This window comes from Ovis aries, chromosome 3 (assembly GCF_016772045.2).
Source record: "Ovis aries strain OAR_USU_Benz2616 breed Rambouillet chromosome 3, ARS-UI_Ramb_v3.0, whole genome shotgun sequence".
NCBI lineage: Eukaryota > Metazoa > Chordata > Mammalia > Artiodactyla > Bovidae > Ovis > Ovis aries.
This window is the reverse complement of record NC_056056.1, coordinates 33,099,795-33,119,869: the sequence shown is the minus strand read 5'-3', so window position 1 is coordinate 33,119,869 and position 20,075 is coordinate 33,099,795. Positions and strand designations below refer to the sequence as shown.

The following is a 20,075-nucleotide window of genomic DNA, read 5'->3' as shown; positions in this document are numbered from 1 at the left end:
GGGATCTTAGTTCCTCCATCAGTAATCGATCCCATGCCCCCTCTGGTGCAAGCTCAGAGTCTTAACTACTGAACCAAAAGGGAAGCCCCCAGAGATTACTGCCTTGACTATAATGTTGTGAGTGCCAGTTGTAGGTAGGATGGTCATGTGTCAATTTTTGATCTGATAATAAAATTAAATTGTGTGGGAAAACAGAAATTATATTGAGAAGAAAAAAAATCATTCGTAGTTTTATAACTTAGAAATAACATTCACTAATGTATTTATATTTTATATACTATATAAATACATAGTAGCCAGCTAATATTTATTGAACCCTATCATATGCTAGGCACTGAACTAAGCATTTTATTTACAATTATTAACTTATTTAATTTCAGAATGATCTTTTAAGGTAGGTACTATTACCTCATCTTACAGGGAAGCTGAGGCATGAGCTTTTAAGACTTTGCCCAAGGCTGCATCATTAGGAGAAGATAAGGCCAAAATTCAAACCCTAGATTCTTAATTTTACAGCTTCCCTGTTATATCTATCATACTGTGGCTGACACAGGAATTGTTTCTGATTAGCATTCTCACTATGTAGTGCAGAAACCAAAGATTCATATGATTTTTTTTTAATAATTCCTTTTATATTTGACTCTTGCTACTTACTAGCCAATTTTTGGAACCAAATAGATTCAAATAATTACCATCTCTTTCTTGCTTTCCAGACTCTTAACTGAATTTATAATATATAATGGCACTTATATACACACAAATATATATATACATTATATGGATGATGGGTATGCTTACATTTTTAAAAATTGTTATTGTATACATTTTATAGATTTCATTTCATCATTTACCTGGACTTATATATAGCAAGTTTTTGTCTAAGGCTCTGTGTTGTACGTGCATAAGATTGTCATGTATAATTTTTATCTTTGAGTATAGAAGCAAACAGTAGCTGATTTGACACAAAGAAGAGAGGTGACAGGAATCGGAAATTGCTGGTTCTGCTACTGAATCTTACAGTCCTAAAAAATAATCAGCACAATTGCAAGTCACAATAATGCATATCAGAAATTTAATTCATGTTTGCTGAAATGGTAATGATTAATCCTAATTGGATGCCTACATTTTCAGAAAGATGTGCCGGATGGGGTGAAAGAGCTTTCAGAAGGTTCAGAAGAAAGCAGTGATGGTCAGTCAGATTCCCAGAGTTCTGAGAACAGCAGCAGCAGCAGTGATGGTGGCAGCAACAAGGAGGGAAAAAAGAGCAGGTGGAAAAGGAAAGGTAAATCCACCTGACCCCTCAATACAGGACTGAATGCCGTAGGATAAATGCCCTTGTTAATAGTTCTTCTTTTTCCAGACCCCGGGTTGGTTATTCTCTTTCCCTTACTAGTTAGATCAGTACTGTCCCATGGAATTTCCTGCAGTGATGGAAGTGTTCTGCATCTATGTTGTGCAACTCAACAAAGTAGTCACTAGCACCATACGTCTTTGAGCGCTTGAAATATAGCTAGTGTGACAGAGAACTGAATTTTCACTTTATGTTAACCTGAATTTAAATAGCCACGTGGCTAGTCGCCATCACATTGGACAACATGGCTCTACGTTTTTACCTGGGTTTATTTTCAGCTCTTGGCTACCTGTAACCCTTCTTAAGATACTATTATGTTATTTACCTCTTTAATACTGTCTTCTAAAACTTGAGGACTTAATTGCTTTAACATCTTACTCCTTACTAGGAAAAGAATGTTTTTCATTTCTACTAGCAAAGACTAAATTTAGTCTGCTAGTCTTTGCCCTCGTCTCCTGCTTGGTTTCTGCTTTATAGTTTACCCCAAACCATTTTTTAAGAGAATAACATCTTTGTTGCTGCAGCTTCCCTGGGATGAATTTTCTACTTAGAGATACATTTTATTACCTAGTCTTGCTAATTATCTGTAGCTTCTTTTTCAACAGTCTTTTTGAAGAGGCAAAATCATTTTTACCCCAGTATTGGTAAATAGAGCCATATATGGCAGGACAGATTTTAAGCCAGCTCATGCTGGTTACTTTATAAGGACTGATACAGTGATATGCCAGAGCATAATAGACATCCAAGAATTCCCCTAGCTTGGATGTCCTCTTAGGTTTCAGTTGTAGGTGAGTTGTCTTTGGATCTAGAATTTAGAGTTACACTTATTAGAATAATTGACTCAGTTTTAAGTGCTAGTAGAGCTGTTGATTTTTGAACTGTATCAGAAAAGTCATCAGGTTTATTACCATTTCTGTGTTAATGTGTGGACTATTCTTGGAGAAAATTTAGATAACTGGTTGCGTTGTCTGAGTTCTCTCATAACAGCTGCTACACGTGTTATTTGGACAAATTTTGAAACCAGGAGATCTTAGCTTTAAGATCACAACCACTTAGAGAACAGCCCAGACCCTAAGTGTTATGAACAAATGGAATAAAGGCAAGGCAAGACTGGGACCTGTGACCAACATTCCTTTTTTTAAAAAATCATTTATTTGGCTGCGTAGGGTCTTTCTTAGTTGCGGCACACAAGATCTCTGCTGCAGTGTATAAACTCCAGTTGTGGCACATGGGTTCCGGAGTGCACGGCCTTAGTTCCCCAATCAGGCACTGAACCCACGTCCCCTGCATTGCAAAGCCGATTCTCAACCACTGGACTACCAGGGAAATCCTCAGTATTCTTGATATGTATTTTTTAAAAGTAATCCCAGTCAGTAGTGAAGAGAGGTGTGTCCAGGGTCTTAATGTTTCTCAGGTTATACTAAAGAACCCCCACACACCTTTTTCTTGGGGAGATAGAGCCAAAAGTATTTAGGCCTCTTTCTCTTCTCTGCTTCCCCCCAGTTTACATTTTTCTTTTTAAGTTTGGAAATTGTTGATCTAGGATTAGGAACCAAACCAGGTCATCAAGCAAGAGAAACAGATTCATAATTTCTGGATGTGGCTGGAAACAGGGAAATCAGCATTAAAGGTGGTCAGTAAACTAGGAACAAAGTCACGGTTGTGTAGGTCTTTGCTTTTTGGTAGCTCATAGGCTGCAATAGCTGTTTGAGGTAGTGACTGTTACATGGTTGTGAAAGGCTACCTGTGAGGTAAATGTGTCGTGATTACAGGAGGATTTAAGAAATAACAGTTGAACCCCATTCTCAGTAGCTTCAGTTCAGTCGCTCAGTCGTGTCCAACTCTTTGCGACCCCATGGACTGCAGCACTCCAGGCTTCCCTGTCCGTCACCAACTCCTGGAGTTTGTTCAGACTCGTGTCCATCAAGTCAGTGATGCCATCCAACCATCTCATCCTCTGTCCCCTTCTCCTCCTCTCAGTAGCTTAATGGGTAGATTAAAATATTACAACCTTGCCCCATACGTGGCAAAATAATAGAAGATATTAACATCAAGGTTATAGCAAATTCAAAATTGTAGTCAACATAAATTATTTTCGAACTGCCTCTGATGCATTCTTCTCGAAATTGTCACAGTATTAACTACTTAGCCTCAGTTTATGTTGAGATCTTAAGATCTTTTCTGATTGTAGCCTGTTAAACTGAGACTAGGATGAACTTCATGTGGTGTTTGAAAGGTGGAGATGAGAAGTGTATGTGATGTCATATGGAATTCATATTGACTCTGGCAGCTCTGATATCTTAAGAAATGGATAAATGCTAAGCTAGCAGTAATGAAGAATGATTTAGTCTCTCATAGGATGTACTTCTCTCATTCTTGAGTCATGCATGTGGCATAGGCATAGAAATGTAGGTTTAGTTTTCTATTGTATACATATGAGTATTTTTGTAGTCCAGTCCAAATTAAAGTGGAAAACTTGTAATTTGCAGTGATAGTAGTAGCATGCTGCAGAACAATTCTAAGACAATTGCAGTTATTAATAAAGGTAAAACAAATGTGTGTCTATTCCGTTTTCTTATTTAGAGCTTTTACTCTCAATCTGACATCACTTTATTTCAAATGCATTGTAAGACAGGAAGAACACTGAGATAGTATCGAAACCCACTTCCTTTTATGTACAAAAATAAAGAGCTCTGACAGCAAAACTGATACTTCTAGTTGGAAATTGATAGAGACTCTCTTGAAATAGGTGTACCTTTCAGCCAGATAGGAACAGAGAGTAGAACCTTGAAATTCAATCAAATGTTAACACTAGTTTATTGATTTCTGTGTGAGGTGGAAGAATTTAGGAGTTTGTAGTTTCAGTTCCTAATTTCCAGACAGGAAACAATGTTCAGAGAAGAGCTTTGTGGAATTCCAAGTCAAGGTAAGATGGAATAACACCAGAAAAATGATTAAAATCAACTTTTTCTGCTGCTTTTTTGGTAGGATCGTATCTAAGTGAAGTCTGCCTTTTCCCTGAAATACGATATTACAGCATGAAACAACTACATGTATTATTGTTTTTATCTTCTGATAAAATTATTTATTATTATTATTGTCTTTATATATTTTTAATAGTAAAGTTATTTTTATTATTAATTTGTGAAAATTAAAACTCTCCCTTAAGAGAAGTATTGCTCTTTTTGACCATGAAAACAATTTGGGGAACTTAAATTATCAGTCTTTCAACGGTTAATCCTTTAACTGTATAAAGCTCAGTTTCAATTTTGATATTACTGCTCCATTTTTTCTGATAGTCCCTCTAATACTTCAGAGGGTCTCACTGAATATTTTCAGGAGAAAAAATAAAATACTAAGAGATTATTTACTAATTCTTTTAATTCAAATGCATCTAATATGAATAGTCCATTACCCTGTGGACCTTGTTCCATATGATAATCATTTGTTGAAATGGAAAATTCCCAATGCTATATTGAAAAGTGGTGCCTTCTGAGCTTATACCCAGTGGATGGTACAGATGTATCCAACAAGCTGAAACTACTTCAGTAAACTATACAATATATAAGTAAAACTGGCTTTAATGAGCCTCAAGTTCTAAATCACTTTGGAAAGCTGGTTTCTCAGTATATTATAGTTGAACATGCATCAGAATCACCTGGAGAGCTCATTAAGACACAGATTCCTGGGCCATACCTTCACAGTTTCTTGTTCAGTAGAGTTGGGTTGGGATTCAGTAATTTGCATTTTTTAGATAATAATAGTATCATTCTTGGTACAATATCTTAGAAACCAGCGTTTAAAACAGTGTAATAATGAGAGCAAAAGACTAGAAATTACTAAACTACTCATCAGAGTCCAGTTGAAGAAATTAGGATGCATCTGCACAATGAAATTTTGTGTAGCTGCTAAAAGGAAGGCGGTCCTTCAGCCTGTGCCTCTGTCTTCACGTGGACTTCCCTTCTGTGTTTGTCTTGTGTTTAAGGTAACTCGTCATTTGATTTTAAGACCCACTGGGCTCATCCAAGAGGATTTCCTTGTCTCAAAATCAATTATATCTGCCAAGTCTCCTTTTCCAAATGATATAACATTTCTGGGGGTTAGGACATGGATAGACTTTTAGTGGCCACCACCTAACGCACTGCAAGTACTCACTCTTCTGAAACTATGCAAAGTTCAAATGTTGGTTGTGCTCCTTAGTACCTGAGTCCTTTTGCAGGCTAATTAAATTTCTAGATAAGGAAAATTTAGATAATACCATCACAGTATGCAGGTGTTTACATTTAATATTTATATATAAATACACATCCTTGAAATTTTTCATATTTTTATTTGCATAGAAAAATGTCAACAAGGATACCAATCCAACTATTTAGTTATCTCAGAGGGTAGAATTGGAGGAGACTGGGTGGGAATAGAAAGAGAAGTTGTACCTACCTTATTGTTCAAGTCACCAAGTCGTGTTCAGCTTTTTGCAGCCCCATGCCAGATTTCACTGTCTCCCAGAGTTTGCTCAGATTCGTGTCCATTGAGTTGGTGATGCCATCCAACCATCTCATCCTCTTCTCTTCCCTCAGTCTTTCCCAGCATTACGATCTTCTCCAATGAGTCGGTTCTTCGCATTAGAGGATAGTTATAAGAATTCAATGAAGTTCTGTTCAAATGAACCTAGCACAGCATTAGGCAAATAGGTGATGTTTAATTCTTGGTTACTCTAATAAAGGTCATGTGTCTTAGAGATAGCGTAGGCACTAGAAGGATTAAAAGAGATGAGTTTATCAGCGTGTTTAAATCATGCTTACTCTTTGTAGTTTTGAACCTTCAATATTTGAAAGTTTCATTAAAGTTGTGAGACCAGTATTTGGCATTAAGTCAACTCTGGGAGATTTTCCTGATTGGTAGGTCCTGGAATTTTCTTGATTTATTTTAGTTGGCTTCAAGATATGTTTATGGATTCATTTGCTAGAAAGGGCTTTTGCCTTAAAGGGAAACATTCCAAAGGTTTGCCCTGGTAATCACAGATAGCTTTATTGTCTGTTTTCCAGGCCACAGTTAGAATTCTTGCATTCTTTAATGGGGTCATTTTGGTTGGTTTGTTGTTTATTTTTAGATATTGGGGGAGTTGAGGACATGTATATTCTCAGATTTCTGCAAACTATTAAAAAGAAAGTAAATATAGTTAAATATTAATAGTTCTTAGCTTTATTTTCATAATGTCCATTAAAAACATTGGTCAAATCAAGAAGACAGACAACAGCAAGTGTTGACAAGAGTGGAAAAATTGGAACACTCATACATTTCTGACGGAATTGTAAAAGTGGTGCAGCCATTTTAGAAGTCAATTTAGGACTTCCTTAAAAAGTTTAAACATAGAGTTACTGAAAAACCCAGCAATTTCATTTTTAGATATGAACCCAGGAGGGTTGAAAACATATGTCCAACACAAAATCCTGCTAATGAGTGTTCAAAATGGCCAAAAAGTGAAAAAAGCCCAAATGTCTGTCAGCTCATGAATAACAAAATGTGGTATATGCATACAGTAGAATATTATTTGGTGATAAAAAGAATAAAGTATTGATACATGCTGAAACATAGATGAATCTTTAAAACACTCATTAAAAAAAAAAAAAAAGCCCATCACTAAAGAGGGAAGTCAGTCAGGGGGAAAGAAGAATGACAGCTAACCAGTACAGAATTGTTTAATGGGTGATGAAAGTTGATTCTGATGATGGTTGCACAACTTTGCAAATATTTTAAAAGCCATTAAATTTTACACTTCAGGTGAATTGTTTGGTATAGGAATTGTATCTCAGTGAAACTGTTATTTTAAAAAATTGGTCAGCATCTGAGTGCACTAAGAATTTAGTTTCTTTTTGTTGTTTAACCATCTCAAGAATTATCCAACTCCATTTTTTGTTTTATATGTTACAATTAACGTGTTGTTTTGTTTTTTTTTTTAATAACCACACTTTCTTTCCCATATATAAACCTCCAGTTAAGGCTGGGATACAAAGCTGAAGTTAAGTATGACGAGTCTTCTTAACATTGTCTACTGTTGCGTCATTTTTATTTTTGAGTCTGAGTCAGCAATTTCTTTATTATCTTGTATCATAAATTATACACTGTCGAACTTTAGAGAACATGAAGATCTTAATTATGTTTATTATAAGAAGTATAGACTCTTGCTGGGGAAAACCCTTCACGCAATACTGAGATTTGGCTGAGTCTGATAAAACAGCTAGTGATGAAGTAGAGAGTGGTTCCATCCTATGTATACCTACACTGATTCCATCAGAAGTCCTAAAGCACCCTTTCACATGGATATCAGAGTTGAAGGAATGTAAGAATTAGAGAACGGTAGTGTTTGAGCTGGAATGACCTTATTGCCTTCATTTTAAGGATAAGGGAAACTGGAACCCGTTCTATCAACCCAGGGCTCTTCCACAATACCATGTTGTTACTAATACTGTCCAGTAGGTTCTAGAATCTTTTCTAAACTTTACCTTAGTTGATGACTCACGGTTTATATTCTGTTTCCTGCTTCTTCTGTCAATTCTATTGAAAAAAATTAAAGAATGAGAAGTAATGAATACTAACATTCATCCCTTCCCCATCCTATCATCCTTCAGTAGAGCTTTCTGAGGAAATAAACTGAAAAGGGAGGCTGTTTGCAGTAGACCTCCAAAAAGAAGATCCTTCCCAAAAGTGTTTGGTCACAGTTCTTAATACAGGTAGCACTATATGATTGGGAAAGGAATGGTGCTTCATATCACCTCTGATAACAAAACTTGGAATTGTCGTTTTTCTCCCCCTAGTATCATCTAGGCTGTCACAGCCATCTTCTCCTCATTCGGGCTGCCCATCTCCTACCATTCCAGCAGGTAAAGTCATTTCTTCATCACAGAAGCACAGCAAGAAGGCACTAAAGCAGGTAATCATGCTCTTCTCTTTACAGAAGTATACGCTCGTACATTAAAAATGCATGCTTCTGGTAGTCAATGATAGTTTCTTGAAAGGACATTAAGTCCTTATAAGGAAAAATTTTATACAGTTTCCTAATTTGTTTTTAATAATTTATGCACCTCTGTGTTACTTTTTTTTAAATCACATTTTTAAAGTTCCTCACTAGTTTCTAGTTTGCTATGAGGGGTGTGTATGTGTGTGTGTGTTACAAGTAGGTACTGAATTTTTTCAGGTTGATTTTTTTCAGCATTTATGAAGTCATCAGATAGCTTTTTAAGTCAGCCAGTATGCATAATTCCAGGGCTAGATTTTCTAATGTTAATCTATAGTTAACTCTCTGGAATAAACCCTGTTATGTTTGTTATATCATTTTTAATATATTAGTGGAATTTTCTTTTTTATGAGTTTGGCTTAGATTTTATTTTCTTGTACCATCCTTGTATAGTTTTGGAATCAGGATTGTTCTTAGCATCTATTAAGTTCTGTAGCTCTCTATATTTTTCTAGATTTTTGGAAAAAATAGTAGAAATTAGTCTTGCAGATCTTACCTTTTACCACTAGGGTGTTTCAGTTTCATTTAGTACTACTCTTGATTTCTGATTCTTTTTGCCAATTTTGGAAATTTATTTTTCTTAAAAAATGGTCTAGCTCACTTGATTTTTTTGTGTGTTTTTCTTTTGTTCCTCAGTGTTCTTTGTTTATAATGTATCTTTTCTCAGTGTTACTTGCCGACTATTTTACTGGGCTTTTCAAGGAACTAGCTTTTCATTTTTTTGAAATGCAGATTATCAATACGTATAAATTTGACTAATAATTAAGAACACAGACCACTTCTATCCTTAGATTGGTATATATAATAGAGCTTGATTATAACATCAAGCACTGTCAAGTATGTGGGAAAATGACTACTTGAAGTTTGCTGTAGAATATAAATTATCATAGCTATTTTGGAGAAAAATTTTATAATATTTATTAAAATTTTAAGTGCACATACCCTGTGACTAAGCAGTTAAATATTTGGAAACTTAACTTAGAAAAATGCATGTGTTCATACACAGAAAAATGTTTGCATTAAAGTTTGTAATAGGAAAAATTTACAAGTAGAGATACATACATGAATTGTTTCATTAACAGTGGCATATCCATACATTAGACAGTTACATAGGATTAAAAGTTTACTTTGTAATGAAATTCTGCACATATAAACATCACCACACTATAATGTTTAATAGTTAAAATCAAAATTGTTACAGCACTCATTAAAAATATACACATATCTGACATACATACCCAGAACAATAATATATTTTTAATGGAAACATGAATATGTATATATGCACCAGCACACACATATGATGTAAGTGTAGAAGAAACTCAGTAAGGAAAAATAAGTTGATGACTGTAACTTGTTACCTTATTCATGACGTAAAAACTACTCTATTATTTTCTTGTAATCTCAGGAGTCAGATAGTGTATTTTCTTTAAAGAATATCAACATGGGAAATTATGTAAATTAGATTGTTGATATGTAAAGCTTTTGCCTCCTGTGTATGTTTTTCATATTATTAGGTGAGAAAACATTTCAGTATACGTTATCCTTTACCACAGTGAAGTTTCTTTTTACTGTTTGTTTTTTAAATTTTAAAATTAGGAACAGGGTTTGTATACTACTGAGGGAGGGGGAAACTGAATGCAGTTCTTAAAACAGAGAAGCTGTAAGTTGTTTCATTTTTATCTTATATCTGAATTTATGTGATCATAGCAGAAATAGATAAGATCAAGTAGCTCTATTAAATTTCACATTAACCTAGAATGACCTACATACTGCGAATAGAAGGAAATAAATACTAGTGGCTGCCACACAGGAAGCCTACAAACATTTTGTATTCTGATTGCAAAGAATGAGAGATAAGCTGTCATCAATGATCAGACAAAACTGACATTATGTTTCTGCCTCACCTATTATAAATGTTATAAGTAAAAGGTAAGCCAGATATCAGAGACTCTGAGTATTCTTTTCTCCACTAACAGCTTAGATCAAGGAAATCAAGTGTTGCCACTGTGCCTATATGGCATAGCCAGAACAACATGTGAATGTGAAGTAGGAGAAAACCGTATTGTGAAGAAAGAATCGGAAACAAGTAGGCAGTTGGTTATTCCACACTTTTCTACCTGATGGTCTTGAAAGTTAAAGCTTCAGTTGACATTTTAGTGAGGTCATAGATGTTCATCCTTTTCCTGAAATGTAGTTTTAGTTTCTTTGTCTTTTTTTTTTAAGCTCTTGAATTAAACAGTTGCCTTTATGTATCTTCATGATTAAAACCTCAGAAGCTCTTTATTCTTCTGTTCATTCTAGTTTAGTATATTCTATAAGAACATTATAGAAATTAAAATATTCTGAAGTAACCAGAAGGAACCACACTTCTTATTAATAGAACCAGTGTTTTCTAATCTTCCCTTCTCTCGTTTACCACAGTGCTATAAATCCCTGAGATTCATTTAATCATTGGGCCAAATCTTACTGCCCTTACATAAGATCAAATTCAAGTAGTTATTTACTACTTTCTGTTCAACTGCAGCACCTCTGAAGCATACATAAGGGAAATATTTATATTTCTAGATAAAGTTGATACAAATGAGAACTGTTCTTGGTTCAGAGCTTAGAATTCTGTTTTCAGAATGATCGAAAGTATCTAATTCTCTGCTACTACAAGTTTGAGAAATCCCTGGCTTATTGGTGATTTTTAAGTTCTAAAAAATGTTAATGACAGTTTTTCAGATTTATATACGGGAGAATACTGGTGAAGGTAAAAAATCCAAATTTTAAGGCTCATTTAGGCCTGTGTTTAATTAGTTTAATTGAGATTTTTGTTTACTTGGATAGATTTCACAGAAATTGTATAGTCAGCATGGTCCTCACCACTTAAAAGAAGTCATTTATTATTTGTTATTACTAAAAACTGATTTGTTTTGTTTCTTACAGTCAGTTTTCTCTTTCTAGGCACTAAAACAGCAACAACAGAAGAAACAGCAGCAGCAGCAATGCAGGCCAAGCATGTCCATCTCCTCCAACCAGCACCTGTCTCTGAAGACTGTCAAAGCATCCAGTGACCCTGTACCTGCCAAACCTGGTAGGCAGACCAAGTGTCTTTTCAGCAAAAGTTTCTTTTCCAGTATTTTTTTATACCAAACCCATATAGTCTATTATTTATTTTTAAATTATTGTATTTATTTACATAATCCTTATATTGCCAAATGCTCAGTATAAATCCTTTTAGGGTAAATGAAGACATTTATGTAGAGTAATCATACAATTATTTTAAAGTACATCATTGGGATTTGCATGTTAGAATAAGATCAGTGACTCATTCCCAAAATGTCTAACAATAATATTTAGAAGCCTCCAATTAGTAACCTTATAAAGCTGATGTTTCCAAGTTGCTCAAGCTGAACTCTACAAGTTCTCTCCTTTAAAAATACAAATCTTTCCTAAGAGTGCATAATATCTTTGAGTTTCCATTGGACATATCCAAGGGCCTTTGGATTTTTTGTTACTGTTGCTTTTCTTTTGAATTTAAACTGGTTCGAGGTATAGGCTTTTTTATTACACAGTTCAGTTCAATGCCAGCTTATTTATGAGTTTGCCAGATTTAAACCATGTCTTGTAGAACTTTGCATTTTTGTTAGAAAGGAAATTTACCACTAGAAGCAAATAATGTGCTGGGAGGAAGAAAGGGGTTTTATTCACTTTTGACTCCTAATTCTCAGACTCAAAACACATTTGCAGGGTCACATTGCCTCAAACATAACTCCTTTTGGTTTGTTGTTATTCAGTTGCTCAGTCACATCCGACTGTTTGTAACCCCATGGACTGACTGCAGCACGCCAGGCTTCCCTGTCCTTCACCATCTCCTGGAGCTTGCTCAAGCTCACATCCATCCAGCCATCTCATCATCTTTTATCCCCTTCTCATCCTGCCTTCAATCTTTCCCAGCATCAGGGTCTCTTCTAATGAGTCATTTCTTTGCATCAGGTGACCAAAGTATTGGAGCTTTAGCTTCAGCATAAGTGCGTCTAATAAATACTTAGGATTGATTTCCTTTAGGATTGACTGGTTTGATTTCCTTGATAACCTTTGGTTAGCATTGTATGATTTAATTGTTCTTTTGATTGATTAGTTTCTATCTATAACTTCAGGGTTATATATTTTTTCCCCTAGCAATATGGGAAGGAAAGCAATCTGACGGGCAGTCAAGCAGCCCTCAGAACTCAAACTCTAGCTTTTCTTCTTCTTCGGTTAAAGTGGAAAATCATCTGCTGGGCCTGGGGAAGAAGTCATTCCAGAGGTCTGACAGGCTCCACACAAGTAAGTTACTTTACTAAGGACTCAGTTCTCAGACATTAAATTGTCAACTCTGTGTTTGAAGTTCGTTACCTGCCAGGCTTAATTGCTGCTTCCTTTGAGCTCTTGACTGTTTTCATGTTCTTCCTTTCCTGCGTATCAAACTTCATTTCAGAATAAGATCTTTTTGTGGTTAATTTCTCTTTCTGACAAGGGGTTTCTTTATCCAGTATTATTTATGTTTTATCTCTGTATACATACATAGAAGGGCTTATCATTGAACATGGCAAACTGAGCCACTTTTCCTGCTCCCTCTAAGTCCCACTCACTAAAGCAAGAATATGGAAAAACAAAAGATTAAACCCTAAAGAGTAAAGAAAACAAGAAGATAACAGATGGACAAGCAATATCACCAAATTTTGAAAGATAACTGGATAGAGTTTTTCATAGAGCTGAGCAGCAGGTGCCAGTAGGAAGCAAGCCAGCTGAGCCTGTAGAATTCCAGACGGGTTTAAGAATTGGAAATACCATGTCTTAGAGAAGATGAAGCATAGGGTTGAAAAGAAGAACCTTCTTTAAAAGTTAATAAGAAGCGTTAGCAGGAGACAAGAGATTTATTTTGAGGTGAAAGTAAGTCTTACAGACTTTAAATTTAGAGACACCATACATAACTGAGGACAGATAAGGAGGCAGTATACTGGAATCAGGGAAATGAAATAAAACACAGATACAGAATAGTGATCCTCCTGCTTGCTTGGTGTCCAGAATGTTAGTAGTGGGGCATGTTTCTATCTGCATTACTTTGTTCTTCCTCCCCACCTAAGCTTTAGCAGGAGAGTGAAGGATTGGTACTGAAAGAAATTGAATAGCCTAAGAAAGAAACCAATCAACTGCGCCGACAAATTTATTGATTGCCAGCTAAAAGAGATCATCTGGAATTGACTTCTGTGCAGCTCATCAGCCTACAAGACACACCCCGGCACCAGAACTTTCAGTCAGTCTTCTAGGACCTGTTTTTGCTTGTGATTACCTTTGAAGAAAACCTCCATCATGGGAGAATCTGAAATATAGACTCACAAAAGTAGAGATAAGTCAAGAAGGAGAAAACGTTAAACAAATAACTTTAAAAGCTATGGTATTCACAGAAAGATATAAAAGATGATATCACATCCATGAAAGAACAGAATACTACTGTTTTAAAAAATCAGAAAATAAAGAGTTCCAGGATATTAGATACAATGGGAGCAGAGATAAAAAATTCTAGTAGAAGTACTAAAAGTTAGAGGTGGAATAATTTCCTAGTACATAGGTCAAAGGAGAGATTGAAAAAGAGAGAGAAGATAAAGTGGGAACATGAGTCTAGCCTGTCTAATGTCTTAAATAGTGGAAATGTCAGAAAGGCCAGGAATTGAAAGAGGGATAATGATGCAAGAATACAAGGAAAATAATGTGAGAAAATTCTGTAGAATTGAAAGCCACAGATTCCATTTATGTTTTAAACTGTGTTCTCAACTCCCATCAGTGTCTAGAAAGACTGAAACCTTCCTATTGTGAACAGACTTCCTATAACTGCTAAGCTGTTCAATCATAACATGTTTAGCTAATGCAGAGAAAATTTATGAAAATAATTATGGGAAAAGAAAAAGAGCCTTGGTGTAATTTATAGAGATATTTGAATTTTCCATTTTTCAGTCATTCTGTGTATGTGTTGTTACAAACTTCTCAGTTCCATTAGGGAAATGATCAAATCTCGAACATAAAATGCATTTTTTAGTATGACAAAAGATTCACTTTTACAGTTTATTCCAGTTTTGCAGGGGAGATAACATTTTTTTTATCCTTTATGAATGAACAAAATTTGCCTTGTTCATTTCTAAGAACCTGAAGTGTTACCTTTTTCATAGTGTGATATTTTAAAATAATGACAGCCATGGCTGTTTTGTAATACAGAGCAAGGTATAGTTTAGAAAGAAACAGGAATGTGAAGAAGGCCCAGGTGATTCTTCTCCATGTTTTTACAGGGCAAATGAAGAGAACTAAATGTGCTGAGATTGATGTTGAGACGCCAGATTCCATTCTGGTTAATACAAACCTACGAGCGCTAATCAACAAACACACCTTTTCAGTCCTTCCTGGAGACTGCCAACAGCGACTGCTTTTACTGCTTCCAGAAGTGGATCGACAGGTGCGTTCTTTCAAGCATATCAGCAGTTTTCTAACCCTTCTGGGGCTTCTTTCAGCCATCACCTTTAGAACTCCTTAAGATTTTTTAAATGGTTTTTGTGTGTACGTGTAAAGAAGTGGTATCAAAAGTATCAATAAGGAAAATAATATTTTTTGTAAGTGTTCTTAATTGGGTGGCCCTGTAAGGCTTATAAAGAAAAAGAACCCTCTTATCAGAAATGTCAGGATTTGGAATAAAATTTGTCTAGCTATCATTTTAGGATGTAGACATCCACAGAGTATAATTCAGAAGGAAGAATTGTCTTAAGACATTACATGAGGTGTTTCAGTGGATCTTTTGATGAGATTAAGAATGTTACTTTCATTTTTTGTTAAACTTTTCTAAAACACTTTTTGCTTTAATAATAAACTTATGATGTCAGCAAATTTGGAAAACCCAGCAGTGGCCACAGGACTGGAAAATGTCAGTTTCCCATCACAATTCCAAAGAAGGGCAGTGCTAAAGAATGTTCAAACTACCAGCCATTTGTGCTCACTTCCCATGCTAGTAAGGCTATGCTCAAAATCCTCCAACCTAGGCTTTAGACTTGGATCAAGAATTTCCACATGTACGAAGTAAGTTGCCAACATTCGTTGGATCATAGAGAAAGCAAGGGAATTCCAGAAAAACATATACTTCTGTTTCATTGTCTACGTGAACACCTTTGACTGTGGATCACAATAGACTGGAAAATTCTTAAAGAGATGGAAATACCAGACTATCTTAACCTGTCTCCTGAGAAACCTGTATATGGGTCAAGAAGCACAGTTAGAACCTTACATGGAACAACAGACTGGTTCCAAATTTGGAATAGAATACAACAAGGCTGTATATTGTCTCCCTGTTTGTTTCATTTATATGCATAGTAAATCATGAGAATTGCGGGGCTGGATGAGTTGCAAGCTGGAATCAGGATTGCTGGGAGAAATACCAACAACCTCATATGCAGATAATACCACTAATGGCAGAAAGCAAAGAGGAACTAAAGAACCTCTTGATGAGTGTGAAAGAGGAGATTGAAAAAGCTGGCCTAAAACTCAGCATTAAACAAACTTAAGATCATGGCATCTGGTCTCATCACTTCATGGCAAATAGAAGGCAAAAAAATGGAAGCAATGGCAGATATTCTCTTCTTGGGCTTCAGAATTACTGTGGATGGTGACTGCAGCCATGAAATTAGAAGACATTTGCTTCTTGAAAGCTATGACAAACAGCGTATTAAAAAGCAAAGACATCAGTTTGCTGACAAAGGTCCGTCTAGTCAAAGCTGTGTTGTTTCCAGTAGTTATGTACGGATGTGAGAGTTGAACCCTAAAGAAGGCTCACCACCAAAGAATTGATGCTTTTGAACTGTGGTGTTGGAGGAGACTCTTTGAGAGTCCCTTGGACAGCAGGGAGATCAAACTAGATATCCTAAAGGAAATCAACCCTGAATATTCATGGAAGGATTGATGCTGAAGCCGAAGCTCCAATACTTTGGCCACCTAATGTGAAGAACTGACTCATTGAAAAAGACCTTGATGCTGGGAAAGGTTGAAGGCAAAAGGAGAAGAGGGTGGCAGAGGAAGAGTTGTTTGGATAGAATCAGTGATTCAATGGACATGAACTTGGGCAAACTCCAGGAGATAGTGAGGGACAGGGAGGCCTGGTGTGCTGCAGTCCATGGGTTCACAAACAGTTGGATACGACTTAGTGACTGAACAACAACAAAATCCAAAATAGTTTGTAGTCCTTAATACAACTAAATGGTACCTAGCAGAAACACTAAAGGTTTGGAAGAATCTTGGCAGGGATCAGAGAAATTTAAGATGGTCAGGAATAAGGCATAGGTCCAAGACCTAGGCTTTCGTCGAGGAAGGAGGAGTGACTAGCAAGTCATTCTCCCTTTTGATCTTCTGTTTCCTCCTCTGCAAAAGGTTCATTATGATTTTGTAAGGTTTTTTCAATTCTGTGGTTTCTTTAAAAGATTAATGATTATTTCCAAGTATGTACTATGTTCTAAGCAATCTGTAAGGCATTCCACTTTTTTCTAATCATTTAAAAACAGGATGAGAGAGATCTGTTTTACCTGTATTATAGTAAGAGAACTAGGTATGTCCTCTAGTTTGTAGTAAGAGATTATAAGTAAGCTATACAGATCATTATAGCTATTTGACTATAAAGTCAAAACTAAATCTTTCTCATTCTGAAAATCATCTTTCTACTAGACTATATTGATACCAGTTATTATATTGCTATGAATTAGCACACTCCAGTGTTCTTGCCTGGAGAATCCCAGGGACAGGGGAGCCTGGTGGGCTACTGTCTGTGGGGTTGCACAGAGTCGGACACGACTGAAGTGACTTAGCAGCAGCAGCAGCAGCACGTGTGTGTCAGATTCCATTTCTGGGGAGTCAGATAAGTCAGTGTACTACCAGCAGTAGGGACAAAGAAGTAAAATGGATCCTTCCCAGCTATTGCTCTCCCTACCTTAACATTTCTTGGAGAAATTATAGATTTGGGGATCCCCAGTTCTTGGTTAGAACAAGTAAGGAGACTGAAGTTTTGGGAGAGTTTTTAAAGAACTTCTCTTCTTGCCTGGTATTGCTCTTATCAATTTTAAAGACTCAAGTTTGTAGGTTGGGGCTAATAACACAAGACCTAATAGAGAGGGTCTATCTGTAGAACTTTATTGTGGGTTCCTCCGAACTGTCTTATGACTAATGGTCCTTGTCCTCTGTTAGAGGGGATCTTGCTATGTTCAATTTTGGAATTAAAAGGCACCTTAGAACTTATAAGCTTTCTGTTGAGTGCAGTCCTGTTGTGTATTCTTAATAGGAGGCTACTTGACTGTCGTTTTCAGTTACTGTGGCAGGAAGGCACAGTAATCTGAGAATAGGGAGTATGGAATTTATTAATGAAATTATTAGTGAATGTATTAGTGATTCTGCCTCATTGTCAGATGAAATTTGGAGTTTATCCAAAATTCTGGTTATTATTAGCATGAAACATTGGGCACCATATTTCAGTGTATGGAGTACCCAACAATGTACAGTAGGAAAAGTATTATTTAGACCAGAGGAAAGAATAAGGAAGGAGTGTGGATTAAAACACCTCTCTTCAGATACATTTGAAGGTCTGTCTGTGGAAGAGGTAAACTTTGTTTCTCCAGGAAACAAATTTGGAGTTAAAATAATGTTAAAAAAAAATAGAGCTATTAAACTGTAGAATGGACTGACTTGTTTTGGAGTAACTTGCTCAACACTGGAATATTCAAGGAGATGTTGAGTGACCTTTTCTCATAGGAAAGTCAGTTACTCCTCTGCCAAATCCATAGAATACAAAGCAGCAGTCAGCAAGCTTTTTAGCATGCAGGCCAATTTCAGTCTACTGCCTTTTTTTGTAAATAAAGTTTTATTGGTATTCAGCCACTTCAGTTAGTTTCTGCATATTATCTATAGCTACAACAGAATTGAGCTGTTGCAGCAGAGGCCATATGACCTATTTGTAGCCCATATGACCTATCTGTCCTTTAAAGAAAAAGTTTGTGCTCTAGAGCCAGAGGAGTATCATCCTAGCCCAGATAGATTTAGAAAGTAAAGTGAGTTGAGTTCCTTAATCCCTAAGATGTCCCAATAGTTACCTAAATTTTCTTCAAAACTTTGTGACTTTAAACTTAAAATTAGTCTATTAATCCATCAAGAATATTTTTTATATTGCTCTGAAATTATGGTTCAGCTTTATTTTCTACTGACTAGATGGCCAGCTGTTCTAGCACTACATATTTATGTAATCTTCCTTTTTCTCTCAGTTTGAATTGCCATCTTTGATATATATTCTACTATTTACATGCAGTATGTATTTATAGGCACTCTCCTCTTTCACTTATTTCTTTGTTCACTCTAATGCTAGTAATAAGTGTTTTGATTGCAGTTACTTTGTGTGGTATGTTTAGCAATTAGAAAGGCAGTTCCCCTCTCAGTTTTCCATATAAATTTAAAAATCATTTTATTAATGAAGAATATGCATAGGGATTCTGGTAGGAATCTAGATGTTACCTTTGAGAGAATGGCGGTTAATAAAATCGCAAATGTAAAGAAGACTCTTAAAACCTTTTGGCATGACATCACAAATCAAGTCAGTAGACAAATAAATGGAAGGAAATACCTTCAAATTATGTGGCTGTTTTATTGTGCAAAAGTAAACGTGCAAAAGATTCTCACAAGATAAAAGATAAGGGGCCGTACTGAATAATGAGCAGATGATAGGAATTAGCATTTCACTAGATGGCAAATCTAAGTAGTCAGTAAACAACCAGAAAGATAGACAAAACTAGTAGTCAGGATAAAGGAAGTTTTTATCATTTCAAACTCATTAATAGGTAGAAGTTAAATAGTGTGTTAATATCTCTTGTTCACAAGATAAGGAATATGCTCATATATTTCTAGTAGAAATGTGAATTGTTGTAGCCTTTTTAGAAAATAATCTAACAGTCTTTAGTTACATACACACACAGATATTTCTTTGCTTTCAAAACCTATTCCATAGATAAAAAGAACTAAGTATATTCATCTTTATTGGAATGCTTACTACAGCTTTGTTGATTATGGGAAAACACTGGAAATAAAGTGTATGTTTATGATTAGGAAATTAGTACATGAATTGAGGGACATTCAAACAATGAAATAATCTGCAGCTATTATAGTGGAGCCAAAAAAAAGTTGAGACACTTTGATATTGTATTATGTGAGAAAAATAAGTTTCAGAGTAGTGTGTGTAATTTGTAACATTTTTAGAAAACAATGAACCTTTTAGAAAAATCCTCTTATATATGTATTTATTTGCAGAAGATTCTTTAAGTATAATTAATCAATAGGGAATAGAATTGAGAGGAAGAAAGAGATAAACAGGAAAGAAAAAAACAGTATTACATTATAAAATAGAAGTATCCATAATCAGCATGGTGTGATTTAGTCTTGTTTCTGTAAAATTTAATGTACACACATTCTTTTCTAAAAAAGACGGGAACATCACATTCCACATATTAACATTTGGTTTGCTTCCTGAGCTTTCTGTGGCTTATTCTTTGACCCAGGTTGGTCCAGATGGTCTGATGAAGTTAAATGGCTCAGCCCTTAATAATGAGTTCTTCACTTCAGCAGCCCAAGGCTGGAAGGAAAGACTTTCAGAAGGTAAGTGTTCAACTGTATGTGTCT

General features: G+C 35.6%; 1 protein-coding gene across 6 annotated transcripts in view; it reads left to right on the top strand.

The window, feature by feature from the left end:
• The window catches only part of ASXL2 (ASXL transcriptional regulator 2), a 116,510-nt gene that overhangs the window by 75,418 nt on the left and 21,017 nt on the right, over positions 1 to 20,075 (top strand). For 3 of the 6 annotated variants that reach the window (XM_060411953.1, XM_060411955.1, XM_027966580.2), the window contains 6 exons: positions 1,132 to 1,282; positions 8,167 to 8,282; positions 11,316 to 11,445; positions 12,534 to 12,680; positions 14,678 to 14,841; positions 19,955 to 20,051. In XM_060411953.1, the coding sequence (XP_060267936.1) occupies positions 1,132 to 1,282; positions 8,167 to 8,282; positions 11,316 to 11,445; positions 12,534 to 12,680; positions 14,678 to 14,841; positions 19,955 to 20,051 (805 nt within the window). Of the gene's footprint in view, positions 1 to 1,131; positions 1,283 to 4,093; positions 8,083 to 8,166; positions 8,283 to 11,315; positions 11,446 to 12,533; positions 12,681 to 14,677; positions 14,842 to 19,954; positions 20,052 to 20,075 lie in introns of those variants that run through there. The other 3 variants (XM_060411952.1, XM_042245887.1, XM_060411954.1) reach the window with 3 other exon arrangements.